The sequence below is a fragment of the Danio rerio genome, chromosome 4 (genome assembly GCF_049306965.1).
Source record: "Danio rerio strain Tuebingen ecotype United States chromosome 4, GRCz12tu, whole genome shotgun sequence".
Classification (NCBI taxonomy): Eukaryota; Metazoa; Chordata; class Actinopteri; order Cypriniformes; family Danionidae; genus Danio; species Danio rerio.
The window spans coordinates 57,061,935-57,086,584 of record NC_133179.1 but is presented as its reverse complement, the minus strand read 5'-3'; the positions used below and the strand labels follow the sequence as shown (position 1 = coordinate 57,086,584).

Here is a 24,650-nt window from a genome sequence, read left to right as displayed (position 1 = left end):
AGTAATGCTTCTGGCTACAGTCACTGATCCTAAAGCTTTCTACAAGAACCAATTGATCAGGAGTAAAAAGAAGATTAAAGACATAAAAAGGTACTATCTTTGAGGACCACAGCCCCTACTTTGGTCTTTTTTGCACTGAACTATAGGGCTGAACTATCGCTGTTTAAGGACACAGGCCGCATCTTTAAGGTACTACTTTATATGATCTACACAGATTATGGGACAAACTTTGTATTGTGATTAAAAGAAAAAATGTTTTCTTAAAAATATTTTCAGATTTTTTTCTGAGAGCCACCATGTAAAGATGGTTGATTGCTATTGTTCTCAAAATACTGACGGTAATGCGCATGAAAGGCCCGAGTACGAGTGCAACCCTGTTTTTGATTGTCAAATAAGGTCTATTATGGACAACATGTTTAAACAGTATTATAGGGACCATAGGGTTTTTATTCTGGAGAAGATCATTAATGATGTGTGTGATTCTAAACATGATTGTACAGGAGATGGCAAACGTGTGAAAAATCTCAAGATAGAAATGGATGTTGTGAGAGGGGCCTTAAACTCATGTGCGGATACGATAAATTAATTGACACACCTGTGTTTTCGTAGCAATGGTGCTATCTGTGCAACCAATACAAAAATTCTGAAGGTGCTGACTGAATTGAGTGATGAGATGGGGGTAACGCAGGTTCTATGTATGTCCACATATATAACAGATATTTATGTGTCACTGGTTTCAGAAAACAAAATAACAAATATTGCTGAGATTGTGGAAGTCATGACTAGCCACATACTAGAACATGACATAATGCTTTTAGCAGCATTTCTTTGTTGTTTGGTAATATTCAGTAATGTCTTTATTGTTCTGATGTACCCAGTTTTTTCTTCAATGTATGACTGTATATATGTATTTGGTTTCTTATTTAATTTGTCTTTATTATGGTAATGCAATCCATGTTTGTTCATTATGTACTACTCTATTTCAGTGTATATTTACTTGAAATAAAAGTTTATCAACTCAAGTGTCTATGCCTTTCTTGTAAAAAAGTAAAAAATTGAGCTATGTGCAAAACATGATGGTGTGAAACAAATCATAGAAACATTGTTGAAACTGATTAAAGCCCTGTATTTATGCCAAATGTATATTTAAATATTTAGAAAATTAGAATGTTGCATAGTGTGTCAAGGATTGGTTACTTGTTTAAAGCATAAAGGTATAAACTGTAGATCATTTATTAAAGTTGGTTAACGTTTAAAACAACCCAATAACACACAGTTCTCATGTATAACGGGTTTGTAGTCAGTTTAGAAAGACAACCTTAAAATTTTCGCCCAATTTAGTTTTAAAGATGCACTGACGTACAATTTCATAATTTCTCTTTCATTTGAAAAAGAGAATGAACAAAAGGTATACCTGATATTGTTGGTTGTGTCTGGTTTAAAACCAAAAAATTTACATCTCAAACTTTCATGACAGTTCAAAAGAAAACATTTCTAATACACAGTACATTATACACTGTTGCAAAAAGATATTAATGCAGATTTAGTGGCAAATATTCATTTAGTTTTGTAGACAGATCGCACTATTGACAGATCACAGTATTATGTTTTTCTCTTCTTTTTCATTCTTTTATAACTTGTTTTAACACATTTGATCTGTTTTTATCATTTTTAATATTTTTTTATCATTTGTTTTTATCTTTCTTAAACATGTCTCTTTTATTCCTGTTTATATTAAGCAATTTGAATTGACACTATGTATGAAATGTACTATATAAATAAACTTGCCTTGCCTTGCCTTTGTAGAGTCATACTTCTTGTGAAAAATTAATATATACTGTGAAGAATGAGAGAACTAAAGAAAATTGTCAGTAAAAATGGATATTGTGACTTTTATTGTATGCATCGCGACAGATGCTATGAGAGTTGTGTAAAATTAGACTTTTAACACATATGCAAAAAAAGTTAGCAAAGACATTTTGAGTTAAAAACTACAGCACTGGTTACTTGAATTAGGTCATATAATTTGGTATGATGTCAGTGGTGGTAAAAACATAATTTAATGTTTCAAAAACATTCTGCATTAGAAGGTTGAAAAATAAACTTATTCATGGATTAAAGTTTACTGCAAAGTATTCTTAAAATAAAAAAGTGTTTACTCTTTGTTATTATTGTGCTTTGCTGACAGTATTGAGTGTAGCATTCAACTAGAATACAAATAATTGTGGCTAAGTGTTGTTATTAATGTTACTTGGGACACTTTAGAGGTTAAAAAATATTCTTAAATCATGAGTTGAGCCCCAGCCGTCTGGATGAAACCCCAACTTCTAACCTTTACACCATATTAGTGTAACCAATGTACTTCAAAACATCACTTTTTTTTCTTTCCCCCAAATGAAACATCGTTGTTCCTAAAAACTCCTGAAGAAAGGGAACAACGTTAAGTAACTTTTGAAAACTGACAGTTGTAAAAACATGTATGCTTTGTTACATACAAACAGTTGTGCAAAATTACAGATTTTTAACACATGCATAAAACATTTTGTGTTGAAAAACTGCTACAGAGTGCAAAATCAAAAGCTTGAATTAGGTCAATGCTATTGGTTTGTAAAAATAAAACTCCAGTCATGCAGTAAGTTTAATGAATAGTATTTTAAACATCACTTTTCCAAGTGAAATGCAGAGATAATGTTTTTATATTCAGAGTGAAAAACATTATGCTAGATTTTAGTTTGATCAATTGAATATGTGTTTGCCAATAAAAAAAACATTGTTTAAAGAAGTATATACACTCCCAACAAATTGTGTAGTGACAATAATCTTGATTAAATCTATTGGTATAAGAAAACCATCATTTACCCTGTAAAAAAGTAATCAGTCTACTTTCAAGAACTACTTTTAAACTTGACTAATTTTGACAAATTTGTAAACTTACTAGATTTGACACTATTGTATGAACATGTAAATGGTGGATTCAGTAGTTAAACTAGAAAATTTTACTATAAAACATTAAGTAGATTTAACTAAGGGCTGGAGCTGTACTGTTTTTAGATAAACTGAGAGCCAATTGTTCTTCTTAAAATAAATATCAGTGTTATTCCATTATTCTGAATAATATACTGTACATATTTCTCTTTATATGATCAAGTATTTGCAATGAATTAAAAACAGTTTGAATTTAAAATTCAGTAATTAAGTTGTCTTGTAATACAATTACTACAATTTATACATTTTATTTATCTTTTGAAACAGAAATAACAATAATGTCTGATAAGACTGATAAGTCCTTTTAGTAAACTTTTTATGTTGATTTTTAAACCTACACCAGTGATGACCAGTGCTCAAAACATTAATCTTTGGATTAACTGTATTACAATGTGTGCCATAAATTACAGGTCATGCATGTAAATAAATTGAAAACATGTTAGTCAAAGGAAAAACATTAATTTAAAATGTTTTTTCATAATAAAAGTTTTCATTGATTACAAAGACAAGTTGAATTTACATCTGTGTTTTTCAACCAACAGTTTAGAACATTACATTTTTAGATAGCATTGTTTTAAAAGGTGTGTCAATTTGTTGACAATACAGATTAAGATTTGTAATTTACTGGATTAATATTGTAAACATTTTCCCCAGAGATGGGTTGCAGCTGGAAGGGTATCCGCTGCGTAAAAACTTGCTGGCTAAGTTGTCGGTTCATTCCGCTGTGGCGACCCAGGAATTAAAAAGGGACTAAGCCGACAAAAAATATTGTAAACATATTTTAATTTAATACTCTGACAAAGATACATCAAAATGTTTGTGTGTCTTTAAATATGTATCAATGTAGTAATAATGTAAAAAACAACATAACCTATTAATGAACATGTTTAGTAAATACTGTGTCATGTATTCAAACATACAAAGCTAGACCCAAGTTCACACACACCCACACACACACACACAAACACACACACACCCACACACACACACACAAACACACACACACAAACACACACACACACACACACACACACACACACACACACACACACACACACACACACAGACACATACATATGCATACAGTTGACTGCATGTGGATATATAGATATCAGCACACTTTCTAATCACCTAACAACATATAGTATTTAGTGGGAGACACCCACCACATACAATCAGATATACATATTCTACATCTGATATAAATCTATCTTTCACAAGCAGTTGACGGGATGTTATCCAAAGTTTTCCTTATCATCACTCACACGCTCAGGCCCAGACTGACACACAGAGGAAAGATCGGTATGAACATAAAGAAATGTTTATGTTAATAGTTTATTAATTATAATATAATATAATATAATATAATATAATATAATATAATATAATATAATATAATAATGTAATGATATAATATAATAATGTAATGATATAGTATAATAGAATAATCATGATATATAATATAACTTAATTAAATTTAATATAAATATCAATATTACAATAATATAATATAATAATATAATATAATATAATGATAATATAAGTTAATAAAATAATGATTTAATATAACTTAATATGATATAAAATATAATATAATAATATAATATAATATAATTATAATATAAGTTAATAAAATAATGATTTAATATAACTTAATATGATATAATATAATATAATACAATACATAATTTTATTTAATAAAATATTAATTTTATATAACTTTATATAATATAATATAATATATTGTAATGTAATAATATAATTTAGTCAAATAACTAAAAATATAAAATAATGGTTCTAATAACAGTAATTGAATTACCGATATTATTATAATATTAATTTTATTTCTGTTTGTTTAAAATCTAATTACCGGAAATAACCTATTAATTTAATTAGTCTGATAAAAATCTAATTACCGGAATTATTATTTTATATTAAACCGATAAAAATCTAATTACCGGAATTATTATTTTACATTAAACCGATAAGAATCTAATTACCGGAACTATAAAGTTTATATAAAAGGGGCGGGGTTTAGACCGGAAGTCCCGCCTTAGGGGCGGGGCTACAATCCATCAAACTTTTTGACAGGTAGTCCATCATAAGTACTACTGCTGCTGCTCCGTCTCAGTGTGGATGGGGAAAGACGGAGACATCTGAAAACGGAGGCGGGGCTGCAAACGTTCGCCTATCTGATTGGGGCTTTTCCTCAATATTAAGTAGCCCACACACAGTTCAGTCTCGCATCCTCTTCTTGTAAGTTAAGACTTCGCAAGTTTGATCAAGGCTGCAGTCTCTTCTTCTCAGTTTGATATGGAAAACATACCGAGGACACGGGTAAATCTTCAAAGGGAACAGTGTACTTTATAACTTCATTCACATCACCCTGGCTACGTTGTTTCACTTTCTCAACAATAAAATATAAACATGATTTAAGGAACTGCCTATTTTCTTTTTAATATTAGCAACTTAACAGACAACAGAAATGTTGAGGCGTTGTGCTGCATATATGAGCCTCATCTTCACTGTGTGGATATTTATAACAAAACGGAGCCTATAACAACTGCCTCCTTTCAATTTCAGTGAAAATACGAAACACACCCTCTCTTTTGCTGAATATCAGTTTTAATAATCGACAATTATAAAAGTATAACATACAATAAGTTTATACATTGTGGGAAATAAAGGCAAGCAATCAGTCAATGTACCTGGATTAATCATTAACTTATCTTTGCACTTAACCAAAACATGTTACCCGTGAACAAGTAACTTAATAGATGTCATTGACCAAAGTCAGGGAATTGGCCTATGTCGTTAGATAAAGACAACAACATGAATAAAATATCACGTTTAGCAAATATAGTGAGATTAGATCCAGCGGGAGATGCTTGATGAGCAGTCCGACAAGCAGAGCTCTCATCTGGGTAGAAATGCTGGAGCGCTTGCTCGAGAGTGTGTGTGTGTGTGGTCACGTGATGTGCGTTTTCAGCGTTTTGGTGTGGACGGAGAGCAGTTCAGAAACGCTGGGTAAAACGCGAGTGTGGACGCGGATCGTTTTCATTCTAAAACGCCGTTTTAAAACTAAAACGCACTAGTGTAAACGGGGCCTCGGTGGTTTGCGGTAAAAACAGAAGTAGAATTCTTGAAAACGTTTACAATCCTTTTTACATAAACCCTTTAATATTTGTTGTTGTACCTGTTGTTCTTCAAATGTTCCTCCATATTTAGTTCACTAAATAAAGCCTTTGTCCACCGTTATGCCAATGTCCACCCTGTCATCTTGTTTTACAGTCATGTTCAAATTTTATGAAAATGAACAAATTGTTTATAACCGCAGCAAAACATTTTTTGTGATTTCTTAATTAATCAATAAGGGCCAGTTAATATTGTTGGAAAGTTTGATAAAAATATTTTAGATCTTGGGTTTTATTTTGAAAATAATGTGCAACGATTGTATATTTCACTGGGAAATCAATTGTCTATTATTTTATTATTACAAATAGATTTTTTCTATAATCTATTAAGTTGGGTTGGTAAAGGGACACATGACCTTTCTGAAAATACACATTTAATAATCACACTGCAATGAAGATATACTTTTACTACTGTTTTTCTGCTTGTAGATTATTTGTAAATAGTGCAGGAGCTTGACCAACATTCATATATAGCCTATGAAGTTGTAGAAATAGGAAAGTAGATGTCATAATTTCAAGGATGAGATTTGGATATTAATAGAAATTTGTTTTAGACCTGCAAGTCATCATAAAGTGGATTAAATTTTTTTTTTTCAAAATTGTCTTAAAAAAGTTTAGATTAAAGGTTTGGTTAACTTCAAATACTGTTTATCTGTGCCTCTCTCGCTGTGTGTGTGTGTGTGTGTGTGTGTGTGTGTGTGTGATAGAGAGAGAGAGAGCAGATATAGTGGAAAGTGGAAAACGAGGGAGAAATGTATCAATAAGTCATGACTGCAACAGTAAGTGGCAAAAAAGCTAAACAAAAAAGACTTTTATTTTGGCGTAGTGTGTGACGTCATAAGGCTGTGCCGCTCCTGCGCTGGAATTCAACTGGAGGAAGGTTTGTGTTTAAAACTTTTACAGAAATACAAACTGATTGATTAAAGTTTCAGGATTTTCATCCAATGCTAAATTATGAACCTGCTGTTGACAATATTATTTAACTCTTTATACAACGTAGTACTATTTTACTCACAGTAATGAAGGTCTATTGTTTGAATAAGTTAACAGAAATGTGTGTAATACATATTTTAATGACCTTTTAATTTACCTGATTTCTTTTTGTTAATTACTCTCATATAAAGAAACTGTTGAAGCAAGTGTTGAAGATAAATTATTTTGTTTCTGTTCATTGTTTTATTTACTTTAAACAGGACATTTTTATTGTTTTGTTCATTTTAAACAGAATAAAGTGTCAAAACACAGAGAAAAACTCCTGCTGAAGTGACTGATCTCCACACTGTTATAAAGATGGCGTTTATTAAAGAGGAGAATGAAGATGTGAAGATTGAAGAAACATTCACAGTCAAGCAGGAAGATTTGCAGGAACAAATAGGTTTGTTTTCATTCTCAAAGACCAACTCAGTCATTTGATCCTCATTCAGATATATTTTAATAAGAAGAACACTAAATATAATCCATCTTGCAGTCCTAAATGTGTGCTGCCTAATTCTCCTTAATTCACATAAGCACTCATTGAAAGACAGGAATGAGTTTCTTTCGTTACTTCTTCTCATGTCTTTTGTCATTCATTTGATGTATTATTAGTCTTCCATTTTCTTTACCTTCTTAAGGTTATTGCTTTTCTTGTTCTCCTACTGTTTGTAAAGTGTCCTTAAGCACTGGCACTATATAAAATAAATAAAAACAATAAATAAATAAAAAAGTTTAACTGAGCTGAGGATATTTGACTTACAGTAATCCCATAGAACAGGGGTGTCCAAACTACGGCCCGTGGGCCATCTGCGGCCAGCAATTAGTTTTGTGGCGGCCCGCGAGGCTTTTTATAAATATTAATAGAATCTGGCCCGCTGTACAAAAATAGACGTAATTCAATAAATAACCACCGGGTGTCGCTATTACATGCCTTCAATTAGGCATTACTTCTTGCTATGAAGTAAAACTAACCAACCAAACTGAAGGAAACATAATTGATAATCTATTTTGGCAAGCCATGGCGCACCAAGAAAAAGCAAAATCAACAGTCAGTGCAAGAAGTTTCAGTCACGTTGGGGCAAATAATTTTTCTTCACAGAGGTCAGCGGGAAATGTATCTGTTTAATTTGCCAGGAATCAGTTGCAGTAATGAAGGAATGTAATATTAAAAGACATTATGAAACAAAGCATCAGGCCTTCAGCTCTTACACTGGTGCCGAATGAGATCAGAAAGTAAAACAATTAGCAGCGCCCTATCAGCTCAACAACAGCAGTTTTTTTTTTGTGCTATTAAAGTGCAAGAAAATTGCACTGCACTGCAAAAAATGTTTTTTTATTTTTATTTATATTTTTTGTCTTGTTTCAAGTCCAAATATCTAAAAAATCTTAAATAAAGGAGAATTTTCTAATTTGTTTTGAGAAATAATATGCCAATATTAAGTGAGTTTTTCCTTAAAACAAGCTAAAATAATCTGCCAATGGGGTAAGCAAAATAATCTTGTTTTTCCTTTTGACATAAGATTATTTTGCTTACCCCATTGGCAGATTAATTTGCTTGTTTTAAGGAAAAAATTGCATATTAGGGAAAATATTAGCATTTTATTTCTCAAAACAAGACAACTTTTTTTTTTTTTTTTTTTTAGATTTTTTAGATATTTGGACTCAAAACAAGACAACAAAAAATCTAAGTAAGAAAAGCATTTTTTGCAGTTTGGCGAGTTATGAGGTAGCTCAGCTGATCGCACAGCACAGGAAACCCTTCACTGAAGGAGAATTTATAAAGGATGAGTGTTACAACTGTAATTTGCCCAGAGAAGATTCAAGTTTTTTAAAAACTTAAGTCTTTCTAGAAACACAGTTGGACGACCAAAATAAAATAATTTCTTAATAAAATACACGCACACATCCATCCATCCATCCATATATATATAAAAATGCATGTCTGTGTGATGTATGTAAAATTTGGCCCGGGACAACATTTTTTTTTTTGCATCTGGCCCTCGGCCCAAAAAGTTTGGACACCCCTGCCATAGCAGATATCTGCTATTACAGTGAGGGTGTTGGCTTAGTACTTTCCATTTGCATATGTCACGTTGATCACAATTCCCCTTTTTTCGATCAACTTTATGGGTTTAAAGTTGTTTCTAGAAGTTGTTGCTAGTTCTCACAGATAGTATTTGAGTTAGAAGTATATCATTATTATAATAATTACCAGGACTATTTTAAACAGGGTTTCCGCTGGGTCTTAAAATGTCGTAAATTCCAAAATATAAATTTCAGGCTTTAAAAAGTCCTAAATTTACTGAAATATTGAGTTGTAGGTCTTAAATCTTTTTAAACAAGTCTTCATTTTCCTTTGTTCATGTTTTGCTACACAATCTGGCCAAAACCCATAAAATCACCAACAATCCATCTCAATAAAACTTTCCACTTTTTATTCAAAAAGGTCATTTTAACTCCATTTATCAAAATGGTTTAATTATTTACTAATGCACTATGCACTAATTTGAAATCTGCTGAATGAAATGGACACTAAAGTAATTAATTATTATAAAACATTGTACAGTATTCTAAACTATATGATGTTGCTGTGGGACGATATGAGGGAAAAAAAATTATAGTGGAACAATAACATTTAGCATTGCACTGACTTCAAGTGGCCAACAAACTAGTCTGAAAATGACTTTTGCTGATTAAGAAATGGATTACAGCATGCTGATGATATGCAAAAAATTGTTAACCCAGGGTCATTCTAACTCTGGGTCATTCTAAGGGTGCTTTCACACCTACACTTTTGTTTCAGAACCTGTCTTGTTTGCCCAGTTAGCGCGGTTCGATTGGCAGATGTGAACATGGCAATCGCGCTCTGTTCCGCGCCAAAGTAATCGCTCCGAGATCGCTTGAATGAGGTGGTCTCGGCTCGATTGAAACGAAACCTGGAGCGGTTCGATTGCAGTGAGAAAGTGATCCGATCCGAGCGCGGTTATATGACAGTGTTTTATGGATATGTAATAGGCTTACGGCTATATGAAGAGAGAGTTATGAATAGGGCGGGAAGTTTCGTGAGTCTCCGGATGCCCGCAAATGAGTGATGATCTCCCGGTAATCTTGCGTCTCCCTCCCGGTCCTCAAATAGGCATCGTCGTGCACCCTTCTCACCTCTCCTCACTGCATCTCTCCTCAGACACGTCACGCGTGCGCACCCTGTTAATCACCACCAAACCACCACCTCTCCTGACAGCTTAGCAGGACGCTGCAAAATAAACCCTGACACTGACCAAGGAGAGTTTACTCGCACGTGACTTGTTTTAGCTCTATTGGTCCGTTTAGAAACTTTGCAGTGTGAAAGCGAACCGCTCCAAGAGCAAAGAGCAACAATGTAACAATTTTAATCTCTGTTTCGGGACAACTGAATCGATTCACAGGTGTGAAAGCACCCTAACTCTGGATAAACAGAATCCTGACCACCGTAAAACAGGAAGAAAAAGAAATTGTCTTTCTCGCCTCATTATGGATTTAGTTTCATCGGCTAGACACCGGCCTCACAGCTCCGTGAATGTCAGTACTGTCACTTATTGTTCTGCGATCAGTAAATGTAACTTGTGTGAACGCTACTTGACTAAAATAATAGCTTTGCCACACAAAAGCTATTTAATTTAAAAAGTAGTGACGCTACCACCACACTACTGAGAAATGTAGATAAGCTAGTAGCGTCACTACTTGTAGCGACGCTACTGCCCAACACTGTGTGGTGGCAATATTTCTAATGTAGAAATGTGTTCATTACTGATAGCCAAAGCTGTTTCAGTAACCAAAGAGGTCTCCAGTGTACAGAACTGCACAATAGACACACATTCTAAATGATGTAAATTCTAGTACATCATTTTTTAACTGTACCTTTAGAACCTTATAATAGCACTAAAAGCAGCATCGAAGCAGTCTCCTTTTAGTCATTCCACCTCTTCACGGAGATTGTCAGACTGATCTGGTGTATTAAAAAACTATTTTGGGTTCTGGAACTGAAAAATAATGGTGTTCATGGTGCTGGACATCCACTGGCACTGAATCCTCATCAATTTAAGAGTAAATCTCCCTTCTTTGCCATCCTCGGATGCGTTTAGGTTTCGCCGCAAAATTAAATTTTTGCTGTAGAATGCGCAATGCGGACATAAAGAACCTGACTGATATTCTACCGGAACCATGTCAGCAGAGTTCATGCATATCCATAAACTATAACTTCTATGTTAAGCGACTTTGAAACAATTTACATTGTAAAAGCACTAAATAAATAAAGATTAATTAAATTGAATCTGCTTAAATGTGTACACATTAATGGACCAAACACAATATGATTTGATTTATTTTACATTTACTGTGCATCAAAATTACAGTGTGTGTAGCCAATGTTTCCAGTGTCTTTTCACTTTTCAGCTTTTGATGAGAGTTTTTAAGACTTGATAACAACTAGTGTTTTTTTTTCAGACCTAATTGAAGAGAATGAGGAGAGTAAAGAGGAGGAACATCATGTCAAAATTGAGGAAAAAACTAATTTACAGACTGATGGTATTTTGAAAAGGAGAGACAAGAACCGTTTCACCTGCACTCAGTGTGGAAAGAGTTTTGGAAGAAAACACAATCTTAAGATTCACATGAGGATCCACACTGGAGAGAAACCATTCACATGCAATCAGTGTGGGAAGAGTTTCAACCAATCATCAAACCTTTATAATCACATGATGATCCACAATGGAGAGAAACCATTCAAATGCACTCAATGTGGGAAAAGTTTTAACCGCTCAGCAGACCTTCATCAACATATGAGGATTCACACTGGAGAGAAACCATTCACATGCACTCAGTGTGGGAAGAGTTTTTACTGCTCATCACACCTTCATCAACACATGAGGATCCACACTGGAGAGAAACCATTCACGTGCTCTGAGTGTGGGAAGAGTTTCAGGCAATCATCAAACTTTAAGCAACACATGAGGATCCACACTGGAGAGAAACCATTCACATGCACTCAGTGTGGGAAGAGTTTAAGCCAATAATCAAACCTTAATCGACACATGAGGATCCACACTGGAGAGAAACCATTCATGTCTAATCATCTTGTTTAATCCCGCCCCTTTTCGCAGTGGCGTACAACAGAATTTCGCATACTCAATAGTGATGGGAAGTTCTGATCATTTTACTGATTCGGATCTTTGAGTCTCGTTCATCGAGATGAACAAATCTTTTTTCGAGCCATTTTGTTCATTCGGTTCAATTTGCCCAAATTTTATTAAAATGTTACGAATTGCTTCCAAACACATCTACAACTAGCCCAGACGGTTCATCACACGACAAATAAGTCATAAATAAATTATAAGAAGAAGAAAATAATAATTAAATGTTTACCTGCTCTTTTGTCTATGGGTATTGTTGTCTCCTTGCTCAGCTCAACTCTTCATGTCTTCAAATGTCAGTGGTGCGTTCAGGTTACACTGACAGTCACATATAATCTTAACCAATGTACCCAGTCTGAGCCGATAGGAGCCATGATAATTAGTTCACCTTTCGAGTCTTCTGGTTGTTGAGTCATTCGTTCATCACGCGACAGAATAACTCAAACCGGAGGACTCGAGAGTTGAATAGATCAATTCTTTTTTTTTATTGGCTCTAAACGCATATGATTGGCCCGTGATGAACGAATGATTCAAACCCGAGGACTCGATAGGTGAACAGATCAATTCTTTTTCTGGCTCTAAATGCATATGTTTGGCTGTAGTCTTTCATGTGGTGAACGAACGACTCGATAGAGGACTCGAAAAATGAACTGATCTTGTCTCGCACTACACGACGTGCACATGAGCGAATTAATGAATCTTTTAGTTCATCCGAGTCATTCATTCATTTTGTCACATAACGTAAAAGAAAGCATAAGAGATGAGTTATTTATTAAATCAAATAGTCTTTGTGAATAGTTTTGTAACATATGATGCTGCCAGCATTAGACACTTAAACACTGTTTAATTGTTGTTTATTGTTTTATTATTATTATTATTAATATTTTACCAGAAAACCTTTTATAACAAATCAGATTACTTTATAAATCACGACAATAAAATAAGCAAAAGAAAAACAAAATAGTGCACATCAAGCTAGGCCTTTAAATAAATAAAAACAAGTAAGCTTTAAATTAAATAACACGTTTGTGCCATAAAAGCTTTATATCAAATATGGCAACTCTTCCCAGTAGATGTTTTTATGAAACAGCAATTCAAGTGAAAGATATTATAAATAAAAACAAAAGCCACAGGGCCTAATGAGCTTAACAACTTGACTTGAGAATAGAACGGTGCATTTAAAAAAAAAATTTAATTAAATAAGCTTTAAAACAACATTGTGTGGCTTTACTTGTTGAACTTGGCTTAAGGTTTGTTAGCATTTAAAAACACAAGCTCTGAACCTTTGATAGGCTGAGTCTGTTTCTTCTTGTGTCATTAGTTGTTGGTTGCAGGATAAAAGATGCTAAATGAGTAAATGCAAATGAAATCTTTCTTTATACAAATATTAGACCAATACATAAAGTCTGCATAGAAAAACATTATTAAACAAAAAATGGAGTATAAATGAACAAACTACAAATCACTTGTAATTGTAGAATTTAATTAATTTATCACCTAGCTTAGTTTGTTTTCTGATAGCAAGCCAGCAAATAGACAAATCAATATATATATATATACTAGATATAAACCACATATCCAGTAGAAAAAAGTAACAATAACTTAGTGACAAAAGGACAGAACTTTTTAAAATTCTTACAAAATGCTTTTTAGGTACACATTGTTTGATGATTTTATGAAAAGTTTAAAATATGATCATATGATGCAACAAAAATTCAGTTTTACATAAATATTATTGACTGAGGTTCTCATTGCAGTGTACAGTGGAACTACAGTTTAAGATCAGATATGCACATAATAATGTAAGGATGGCTATATCTCTCCATAATATTCAAATCTGCAAACTGTTATGGAACTCCACACGAGACAAGAGCATGAGAATGGTCAGGCACTAAAACAATAAACTTTCCAATGTGAGAAGAAGATCAGCTAGAAAACCAGTTGTTCAGGTTGTCTCGATCATGCATCCTGAACCCCCCTCTTTGCCCTGGACTTTACCTTCTCCACCAGAGCAACTCACTCACATTCCACACCGAATGTTTAAGATTTTAATATGGTGTATCTTGTGGCTTTATATTCATGTTTGGTGTGATTTTAAATGTCTCTGTGTGATTGATAAAGTGGTCTTAATTTTCACTGTAATATTTTACAATCTCCTTTATATCAGTTAATTTGGGTTTTTCACTTTGAAAAGATCTTTGCCAGATGCTCCACTCCAGGGAAAATGGTCTTCGCATCAACTCATGACCAGGCAAGAGTCTTGGTGAAGCTTTTATTGTCTTGAATTTATGATGATTTGAGTATTTAGGCAAAGGGTGAAGAAGTGTCCGTGTGATCCTGTAGACAGGATACCCCATTGCAGGTTGTGAGTCTCTGAGCTCTGCATCAAGACTTATATGCTGCAATGTATTTCTACATGGTCAGGTATTAATTTCTAACTCTTAAATGTATCTTTGAGTAATTGATGTTGTACAATCTTGATTGGCTTATTTTGTTTAATTATGTGAACTGCAATGGAAAATATTTTCCTGACAAATAAATGTAAAATTCTTGTTTAACTCTAATATCTCCTGAAATCATTTAAATCTAGTAGACTGTTTAGGCTGATGTTTCCGCAGCCTACGACCAGGATTAGTCATCCATTCAGGCACAATGGATGAAGCATGGGCACAGCATTAGAGACCTGTTGATTTCTGACAATCACTGATGATATAATCTAGGGGTATGATATAATCTAGGGGCTAAATCAAACTTTCTTTAAGTATGAGCAAGCATGGGGTGGCCTGTTATTACTTAAAGAAATTAGCATATCTGCTAAGAATCGGAACTGGCGAGGATGTGTCCGTGAGCAGATGAAACTGGCCAGCATACTGACTCTAAGCGACTTTGAGTAAACGATGAAACATTAATTAAATATAAGAATTTATTAGGTTAATCAATCTAAATTAGACCTAATCACGAACTATAAGGTAATCAGCTTGAATTAGATGAATCTAAAATTATTATAAATTGGAGTCAGATTAAAATTCAGAGCTAGAAACAAATTAAAATAAATCATAACTAATAAAAATATTTCTTTTCACATGTGCTAAAAGGTTTACACGCATTTAACCTTCACCCATACTGTTAGTTCCATCATGGGACTAATAGATGGACTCTTACATGTGTGTGTATTTATATAGTTTATAACCATAATAGTTCTACAGTTTCTTCTATTTCACTTGTTGTTGGTTTCTATTTTATTGCGCATTTTATTTAAATAGTGTATTTATTTTGTTAAAGAGCCCATATTATGGTTTTCTGAAAATGCCCTTCCATGTAGTGTGTAACACAGCTCTAAGTGAAGTGAAATATCCAGCTAAGGCTTAAATCTGTAAGTGTACAGTGTTTAAAACTGTTGATTCATCTATAAAAGAGTCGACTCATAGTGCTTCAAATGAGTCGTCTTGATAACGAGTCATTAGATGTTTCATGATGTTGTATCTACGAAACACAAGTAGTTGCGTGCGCAAACCCGGGAGATTTGAAACCTGCGGCCTCGCCCACTAACACAGAAAAAAAGCCACACACACACACGCACGCGCCGGTCGAATGTGATGTCACACTGTGCAGATGGATATTATTGAGTCTCTACCCAAAGATGAAACCTCAGCATTAGCCCAGCCTTGAGCAGTTTGAGTGCTTCTGGAAACTTCATGCTTTAGACTGGGTGTATATTACATGCTTAATATTCAATTTTTAGACTGTGTGTGTGTGTGTGTGTAGGCCTATTATTATTTAAAATAAAATTTTAAAATAAAATTGATTATATTATGTACAAAATATTATTCTTTATAATTATATCCAGTTCCCCTAAAACTTTGCTTAAATACCATATACATTTATTAAATAAATAAAACCAAAAAGTAAATAACTGTTTGGTCTGACAAGTTTTCAGGAAATATTAAATTTCAGCACAACACTAACTAACTAGTCTCACTCACACACACACACACACACACACACACACACACACACACACACTTGTACACACTCTCACTAACACACTCACTCTTGTACATGCTCTCTCTCACACACTTACATTCTATCTCAATTCAATTCAGAAATACTTTTTTAGCATGACTGTAAATGATACAATGTTGCCAACAGAAACACATCGACATCTCACAGACACATGTACATGCTCTCACTCACAAAGATAAGCCCTCCCTCTCACACACACACTTCTACATGCTTTCTCATAAACATGTACTGGCTCTCTCTCTTACACACACTACTACATGCTGTCTTTCACTCACACACACACACACAAACAAATGTGCATTTGATACTTATATAATTTTACGTGCTCATTAGGCTTACGATAGGTGGTTGCATTGTAATTATTTGGTCATAAAGGTATTAATTGTTTTAAATAGTTTTTCAGCTAATAATGTTTGTGATGTCATACATGCTACAAAAGGCTTTTAAAGCTGACAAGACGTGGAGCAACCATGACCAGAGCGTTCCAGAGAGAAGGTGTCTCTCAAAATGCAGTGGCCCAGCTCTCTGCAATTGCAGAGCTGTACTTTGCGAACAGGGAGCAATTTAACAGAATCAGCTTCACACCAGGAAAATGAACAGAGTTCGCTCAAAAGTGTAGAGACCTCATTTTTGGAGATTTTTGCATAAAGGTTGTATCAATGAAAAGGAAGGGTTCTTTTGTATGTTTCTTTGTTCAATAATGCTCCGGTTTACTGTTGGTAAAATGTAGAAGCAAAAACCTACAGCACAATAAGTTTAGCTTATAATGCCAAAAAAAAATAATATTGAAATCAGATGCAAAAACCTTTAAATTCCGACTAAATTCATTAATTTTCTTTTCAGCTTAGTCCCTTTATTAGTCTGGAGTTGCTACAATGGAATAACCCAAGAGCTTATCCAGCACCATCCATGTTTTACACAACAGATGCCCTTCCAGCTGCAATGCATCACTGGGAAACATCCAAACACACACACATATATATATTTGAGCCTACTAAATTTACCTGTACCAAATGTCTTTGGATTTGTGGAGGAAACCAGAGCACCCAGAGGACACCCACACAAACACAGGGAGAACATGCAAACTCCACACAGAAATGCCACCTGACCTAGCTGAGGCTCGAACCAACAAATTTCTTACTGTGAGGCGAACGTTCTACCCTCAGCGCCACCACATTGCCGGCAATTTAATTGTTATTCTAAAATTAGTTTTTTTTCAGCCTACTGTTTGAAAGATAATGAAAAAATATTTGCAACAAAAATAGTTAAATTGCAGAGCTGAGACTTAAAATATATATACATTTTAGGAAAACATGTGTATGGTGGCTGCATGGTGGTGCAGTGGGTAGCATGTTCGCCTTACAGCAAGAAGGTCACTAGTTCGAGCCTAAGCTGGGTCAGTTGGTGTTTCTGTGTGGAGTTTGCATGTTCTCCCCATGTTCGTGTGGGTTTCCTCTGGGTGCTCTGGTTTCCCTGACAAATCAAAAAACATGTGATCAAGACGGCAGAAGTGCCACAGCACTTTAGAGTCATGCACACCAATCAGGTAAAAACCTGTCGACTATGCATGAGCTCAGAAAATGTGATGAAGGAACGCCCAGAATTCAGGTGCTTCAAATGTGATGAAAGGGGACATTTCGCAAGGACCTGTACAGCTGTGTCAGGCCCGGATTGTAAATTGGCCCTAATACCTGCAGGGAGCTTGTCACGCCGAGTTGGCTTTGTCCGCTCGATTGACCAACGCGTACGCCTTGTTTTATCCTTGCAGGCCTAACTTCGCTGGTGCAAGCACTTGTGGGATTTCTATAGTGTAGTGGTCATCACGTTCGCCTAACACGCGAAAGGTCCCGGTTCGAAACCGAGTAGAAACAGTGCTCTTCTTTTGGCGAGAAAATAATAGCATCCACTGCCGCACCAGCAATGATCGTCGACAGGCACCCAATCAAAAAGGGTTATCAGCTCGATTTACCTGAAGGTTTCCGTAGTGTAGTGGTTAACACGTTCGCCTCACATGCGAAAGGTCCCCAGTTCGAAACTGGGCGAAAACAACCTCTGGCTTTTATGACAATTGTCAAATCAGGCTTCTGTTGAGTACTTACGTTCACTGAAAACATTCTTTCTGCAGAGCGGTGTGAGGCTAGAAGTTTGAATTCAGCTCAGTGTTTACCGCCCCTCGCGGTGTCGCAAACTTGCGTAGAATCTGATTTCTTTTAGCTTTGTGTTGTGCATGAGCAGGTGGCCAGTGCGTTTGCTGGCCCTTCACGGTGCAGACCGTACAAGACAGCTCTATAAAAAAAAGACTATAAATACTTGAAGCAGCACTGGCCTATTGGTTTCCGTAGTGTAGTGTTTATCATGTTTGTATTACACGCTAAAGGTCTCCTGTTCGAAACTGGGCGACATACAATAGTGGAGGTGTTCAACAAGACGAGGCAATGCATACGAAAAAGGGCTATTTATTCCAAGTAATTTGTTTGTGCTCAGAGAATTTAGTGCTGGAGTAGGAGTTTCGTTTTCTTTAGAGAGAGGGATATTCACCGGGATTCGGGTGTACTCTGAAGAGATGGGTGTTAGCTGTCGTTTGAAGGACACCGGTGTATCCGTAATCCGAGTGGGAATGGGAAGGTGATTCCACCAGCGTAGAACATTGAATGAAAACATTGTGGAAAGTGACTTTCCGTCTCTCTGCGCTGGCACCACAAGACAGTGCTCTCACCCTAACCGGAGGCTCCTGTGGTTATCACGATGGCTTTACAAGCGGAGGGTCTCCTGTTAGCAACTGGGCGGAAACATTCAGATTTGCTTTTACGCACATTCTCAATTGGCTCTCTGCTCACTGGATGATCCACGATACAAGGGCATGGATCTGTCAAATGTCATGACTTGACGTTGTACGAGGATTTGACGAAAAAAATGCCCTGCAAACCTTAAAAAGCAACACCATCCCAGGACAATTCTTTTGATCCCCTTTCAGTGCACTTGCATTAAAGCCCGCGTGATGCGGCACTTTGTCAGTGTTACTGTATCATTCGGACATGGGGGCAGAGAGTTAAAGAACTCAGCCGGAGCACACTGCCACAGGCTCGGTTTGTCAGAAGTGGGATTCGAACCCACGCCTCTAGGGAAGACTGCGACCTGAACTCAGCGCCTTAGACCGCTCAGCCATCCTGACATGCAAGCTTGGCAGGAGCTGTCTCCTGGGAGCCACACCGCAGTACCGTGACATGGAATCTGGTGCTTCACAGCTTGCCCAGCTCCGGCTGTCCAGCTCATTGGCGCTGCAGGCAGCTAATCTGTGCTCGCCTCCTGGGGCTGCGCCTAGTTTCAATGGCCAACACTTGACAGCTGTCATTGCTTACGGCCACACCACCCTGAGGGGGCTATAGAGCAAACAGGAAGTGAGTTGGCAGCAGTAAGGAGAGAAAGGCTCTCCCCATTTTGTTTGTCTACCTTTTTGTTTATTGACCTTGAGTGTTTTTGTTTGTTTGTTTTCTTTTTGTCTTTAAAAACCACCTAACAGCAGCATTTTGCTGACTGAAGGGTGGTTATGTAGTGTGTTTTATTTTTAATCATGGACAGATTCCCCGGCAACGACATGGAAATGGAGGGACTTGCAAGAAAGGATAAAGAAAATGGGCTGGATAATAGACGGAGAGGTAAAGAAAATGGATTGACAACAGACAAAGAGATAAATAAAATGAAGAGCCCGGCCAACGAAGAGGTGAGAAAGGTAAGGATAAGCAAGAGGTACAAAGAAGAGTATGCACAAAGGAAGCAACAGTAACTGTAGAAGTAGAAAATGTAAAAGATGCAAGAAGATTTGATATAACCAAAGCAGTCACGGAGCTGATTGGAGAAGGAAGAATGCTGGCGGTGAGACCCAAACAAACAAAGGGAGTATGAAGTAACAATGGAGACTGAAGATGACACCGAAATTTTAATAGACAATGGATTGACAATTAAAGGAGTGAAATCTGAAGTACGGAGGTTACAAAACAGAGACTATGTTGTTTCGTTCAAGCATCTGCCTGTTTACCTAGCAGATGAAGAAATTTTAAGCAAGCTAGAAACAGTGCTCTTCTTTTGGCGAGAAAATAATAGCATCCACTGCCGCACCAGCAATGATCTTTGACAGGCACCCAATCAAAAAGGGTTATCAGCTCGATCTGCTTGAAGGTTTCCGTAGTGGTTATCACGTTTGCCTCACACGCGAAAGGTCCCCAGTTCGAAACTGGGCGGAAACAACCTCTGGCTTTTATGACAATTGTCAAATCAGGCTTCTGTTGAGTACTGACGTTCACTGAAAACATTCTTTCTGCAGAGCGGTGTGAAGCTAGAAGTTTGAATTCAGCTCAGTGTTTACCGCCCCTCGCGGTGTCGCAAACTTGCGTAGAATCTGATTTCTTTTAGCTTTGTGTTGTGCATGAGCAGGTGGCCAGTGCGTTTGCTGGCCCTTCACGGTGCAGACCGTTCAAGACAGCTCTATAAAAAAAGACTATAAATACTTGAAGCAGCACTGGCCTATTGGTTTCCGTAGTGTAGTGTTTATCATGTTTGCATTACATGCTAAAGGTCTCCTGTTCGAAACTGGGCGGAAGCATACAATTAGCGGACACTTTTGTCCAAAGCGACATACAATAGTGGAGGTATTCAACAAGACGAGGCAATGCATACGAAAAAGGGCTATTTATTCCAAGTAATTTGTTTGTGCTCAGAGAATTTAGTGCTGGAGTAGGAGTTTCGTTTTCTTTAGAGAGAGGGATATTCACCGGGGTTCGGGTGTACTCTGAAGAGATGGGTGTTAGCTGTCGTTTGAAGGACACCGGTGTATCCGTAATCCGAGTGGGAATGGGAAGGTGATTCCACCAGCGTAGAACATTGAATGAAAACATTGTGGAAAGTGACTTTCCGTCTCTCTGCGCTGGCACCACAAGAAAGTGCTCTCACCCTAACCGGAGGCTCCTGTGGTTATCACGATGGCTTTACAAGCGGAGGGTCTCCTGTTAGCAACTGGGCGGAAACATTCAGATTTGCTTTTACGCGCATTCTCAATTGGCTCTCTGCTCACTGGATGATCCACGATACAAGGGCATGGATCTGTCAAATGTCATGACTTGACGTTGTACGAGGATTTGACGAAAAAAATGCCCTGCAAACCTTAAAAAGCAACACCATCCCAGGACAATTCTTTTGATCCCCTTTCAGTGCACTTGCATTAAAGCCCGCGTGATGCGGCACTTTGTCAGTGCTACTGTATCATTCGGACATGGGGGCAGAGAGTTAAAGAATTCAGTCTGAGCGCACTGCCGCAGGCTCGGTTTGTCACAAGTGGGATTCGAACCCACGCCTCCAGGGGAGACTGCGACCTGAACGCAGCGCCTTAGACCGCTCAGCCATCCTGACATGCAAGCTTGGCAGGAGCTGTCTCCTCGGAGCCACACCGCAGAACCGTGACATGGAATCTGGTGCTTCACAGCTTGCCCAGCTCCGGCTGTCCAGCTCATTGGCGCTGCTGGCAGCTAATCTGTGCTCGCCTCCTGGGGCTGCGCCTAGTTTCAATAGCCAACACTTGACAGCTGTCATTGCTTACGGCCACACCACCCTGAGGGGGCTATAGAGCAAACAGGAAGTGAGTTGGCAGCAGTAAGGAGAGAAAGGCTCTCCCCAGTTTGTTTGTCTACCTTTTTGTTTATTGACCTTGAGTGTTTTTGTTTGTTTGTTTTCTTTTTGTCTTTAAAAACCACCTAACAGCAGCATTTTGCTGACTGAAGGGTGGTTATGTAGTGTGTTTTATTTTTAATCATGGACAGATTCCCCGGCAACGACATGGAAATGGAGGGACTTGCAAGAAAGGATAAAGAAAATGGGCTGGATAATAGACGGAGAGGGAAAGAAAATGGACTTGACAACAGACAAAGAGATAAATAAAATGAAGAGCCCGGCCAACGAAGAGGTGAGAAAGGTAAGGATAAGCAAGAGGTACAAAGAAGAGTATGCACAAAGAAAGCAACAGTAACTGTAGAAGTAGAAAATGTAAAAGATGCAAGAAGATTTGATATAACCAAAGCAGTCACGGAGCTGATTGGAGCAGGAAGAATTCTGGCGGTGAGACCCAAACAAACAAAGGGAGTATGAAGTAACAATGGAGACTGAAGATGACACCGAAATTTTAATAGACAATGGATTGACAATTAAAGGAGTGAAATCTGAAGTACGGAGTTTACAAAACAGAGACTATGTTGTTTCGTTCAAGCATCTGCCTGTTTACCTAGCAAATGAAGAAATTTTAAGCAAGCTAGAGAGATGGGGAGTTTTCCCCATATCTAAAATTAAAAGAAGATTGTATCCTGGCACAAACATAGAAGATGGAACAAGGTTTGTAAAAAACAGATTTCCGGAAGAGATGGTCTCCTTACCATACAGTACCAAAATCGAGACGGCGGAAGCGCCACAGCACTTTAGAGTCATGCACACCAATCAGGTAAAAACCTGTCGACTATGCATGAGCTCAGAAAATGTGATGAAGGAACGCCCAGAATTCAGGTGCTTCAAATGTGACGAAAGGGGACATTTCGCAAGGACCTGTACAGCTGTGTCGGGCCCGGATTGTAAATTGGCCCTAATACCTGCAGAGAGCTTGTCACGCCGAGTTGGCTTTGTCCGCTCGATTGACCAACGCGTACGCCTTGTTTTATCCTTGCAGGCCTAACTTCGCTGGTGAAAGCACTTGTGGGGTTTCTGTAGTGTAGTGGTCATCACGTTCGCCTAACACGCGAAAGGTCCTCGGTTCGAAACCGAGCAGAAACAGTGCTCTTCTTTTGGCGAGAAAATAATAGCATCCACTGCCGCACCAGCAATGATCGTCGACAGGCACCCAATCAAAAAGGGTTATCAGCTCGATCTGCCTGAAGGTTTCTGTAGTGTAGTGGTTATCACGTTCGCCTCACACGCGAAAGGTCCCCAGTTCGAAACTGGGCGGAAACAACCTCTGGCTTTTATGACAATTGTCAAATCAGGCTTCTGTTGAGTACTGACGTTCACTGAAAACATTCTTTCTGCAGAGCGGTGTGAGGCTAGAAGTTTGATTTCAGCTCAGTGTTTACCGCCCCTCGCGGTGTCGCAAACTTGCGTAGAATCTGATTTCTTTTAGCTTTGTGTTGTGCATGAGCAGGTGGCCAGTGCGTTTGCTGGCCCTTCACGGTGCAGACCGTACAAGACAGCTCTATAAAAAAAGACTATAAATACTTGAAGCAGCACTGGCCTATTGGTTTCCGTAGTGTAGTGTTTATCATGTTTGCATTACACGCTAAAGGTCTCCTGTTCGAAACTGGGCGGAAGCATACAATTAGCGGACACTTTTGTCCAAAGCGACATACAATAGTGGAGGTATTCAACAAGACGAGGCAATGCATACGAAAAAGGGCTATTTATTCCAAGTAATTTGTTTGTGCTCAGAGAATTTAGTGCTGGAGTAGGAGTTTCGTTTTCTTTAGAGAGAGGGATATTCACCGGGGTTCGGGTGTACTCTGAAGAGATGGGTGTTCGCTGTCGTTTGAAGGACACCGGTGTATCCGTAATCCGAGTGGGAATGGGAAGGTGATTCCACCAGCGTAGAACATTGAATGAAAACATTGTGGAAAGTGACTTTCCGTCTCTCTGCGCTGGCACCACAAGACAGTGCTCTCACCCTAACCGGAGGCTCCTGTGGTTATCACGATGGCTTTACAAGCGGAGGGTCTCCTGTTAGCAACTGGGCGGAAACATTCAGATTTGCTTTTACGCACATTCTCAATTGGCTCTCTGCTCACTGGATGATCCACGATACAAGGGCATGGATCTGTCAAATGTCATGACTTGACGTTGTACGAGGATTTGACGAAAAAAATGCCCTGCAAACCTTAAAAAGCAACACCATCCCAGGACAATTCTTTTGATCCCCTTTCAGTGCACTTGCATTAAAGCCCGCGTGATGCAGCACTTTGTCAGTGTTACTGTATCGTTCGGACATGGGGGCAGAGAGTTAAAGAATTCAGCCTGAGCGTACTGCCGCAGGCTCGGTTTGTCAGAAGTGGGATTCGAACCCACGCCTCCAGGGGAGACTGCGACCTGAACGCAGCGCCTTAGACTGCTCGGCCATCCTGACATGCAAGCTTGGCAGGAGCTGTCTCCTGGGAGCCACACCGCAGTACCGTGACATGGAATCTGGTGCTTCACAGCTTGCCCAGCTCCGGCTGTCCAGCTCATTGGCGCTGCAGGCAGCTAATCTGTGCTCGCCTCCTGGGGCTGCGCCTAGTTTCAATAGCCA

General features: G+C 37.6%; 2 protein-coding genes and 7 non-coding genes across 11 annotated transcripts in view; 5 read left to right on the top strand and 4 right to left on the bottom strand.

Moving 5' to 3' along the window:
* LOC137491103 (uncharacterized) overlaps nucleotides 1–24,650 on the bottom strand; it is a 1,183,352-nt gene that overhangs the window by 263,214 nt on the left and 895,488 nt on the right. The window lies entirely within an intron of this gene.
* LOC137491126 (uncharacterized) lies at nucleotides 6,965–12,567 on the top strand. Of its 2 annotated transcripts, none has more exons than XM_068220228.2 (3): nucleotides 6,965–7,059; nucleotides 7,405–7,554; nucleotides 11,637–12,567. In XM_068220228.2, exons 2-3 carry the CDS (start codon nucleotides 7,470–7,472, stop codon nucleotides 12,203–12,205), a joined length of 654 nt encoding a protein of 217 aa, XP_068076329.1. In that variant the 5' UTR covers nucleotides 6,965–7,059; nucleotides 7,405–7,469; the 3' UTR covers nucleotides 12,206–12,567. The 2 variants fall into 2 exon arrangements, with proteins under 2 accessions (XP_068076329.1, XP_073805095.1); XM_073948994.1 differs by having other exon boundaries at nucleotides 7,373–7,554.
* On the top strand, nucleotides 18,145–18,216 carry trnav-aac (transfer RNA valine (anticodon AAC)). Its single transcript has one exon. It is a non-coding gene; the product is annotated as a tRNA-Val (tRNA).
* Nucleotides 18,321–18,393, top strand: trnav-cac (transfer RNA valine (anticodon CAC)). The gene has a single exon. It is a non-coding gene; the product is annotated as a tRNA-Val (tRNA).
* trnal-cag (transfer RNA leucine (anticodon CAG)) lies at nucleotides 19,435–19,517 on the bottom strand. The gene is given in 2 exon segments: nucleotides 19,435–19,469; nucleotides 19,480–19,517. It is a non-coding gene; the product is annotated as a tRNA-Leu (tRNA).
* On the bottom strand, nucleotides 21,666–21,748 carry trnal-cag (transfer RNA leucine (anticodon CAG)). Its single transcript has one exon. It is a non-coding gene; the product is annotated as a tRNA-Leu (tRNA).
* Nucleotides 23,080–23,152, top strand: trnav-aac (transfer RNA valine (anticodon AAC)). Its single transcript has one exon. It is a non-coding gene; the product is annotated as a tRNA-Val (tRNA).
* trnav-cac (transfer RNA valine (anticodon CAC)) lies at nucleotides 23,257–23,329 on the top strand. The gene has a single exon. It is a non-coding gene; the product is annotated as a tRNA-Val (tRNA).
* trnal-cag (transfer RNA leucine (anticodon CAG)) lies at nucleotides 24,406–24,488 on the bottom strand. Its single transcript has one exon. It is a non-coding gene; the product is annotated as a tRNA-Leu (tRNA).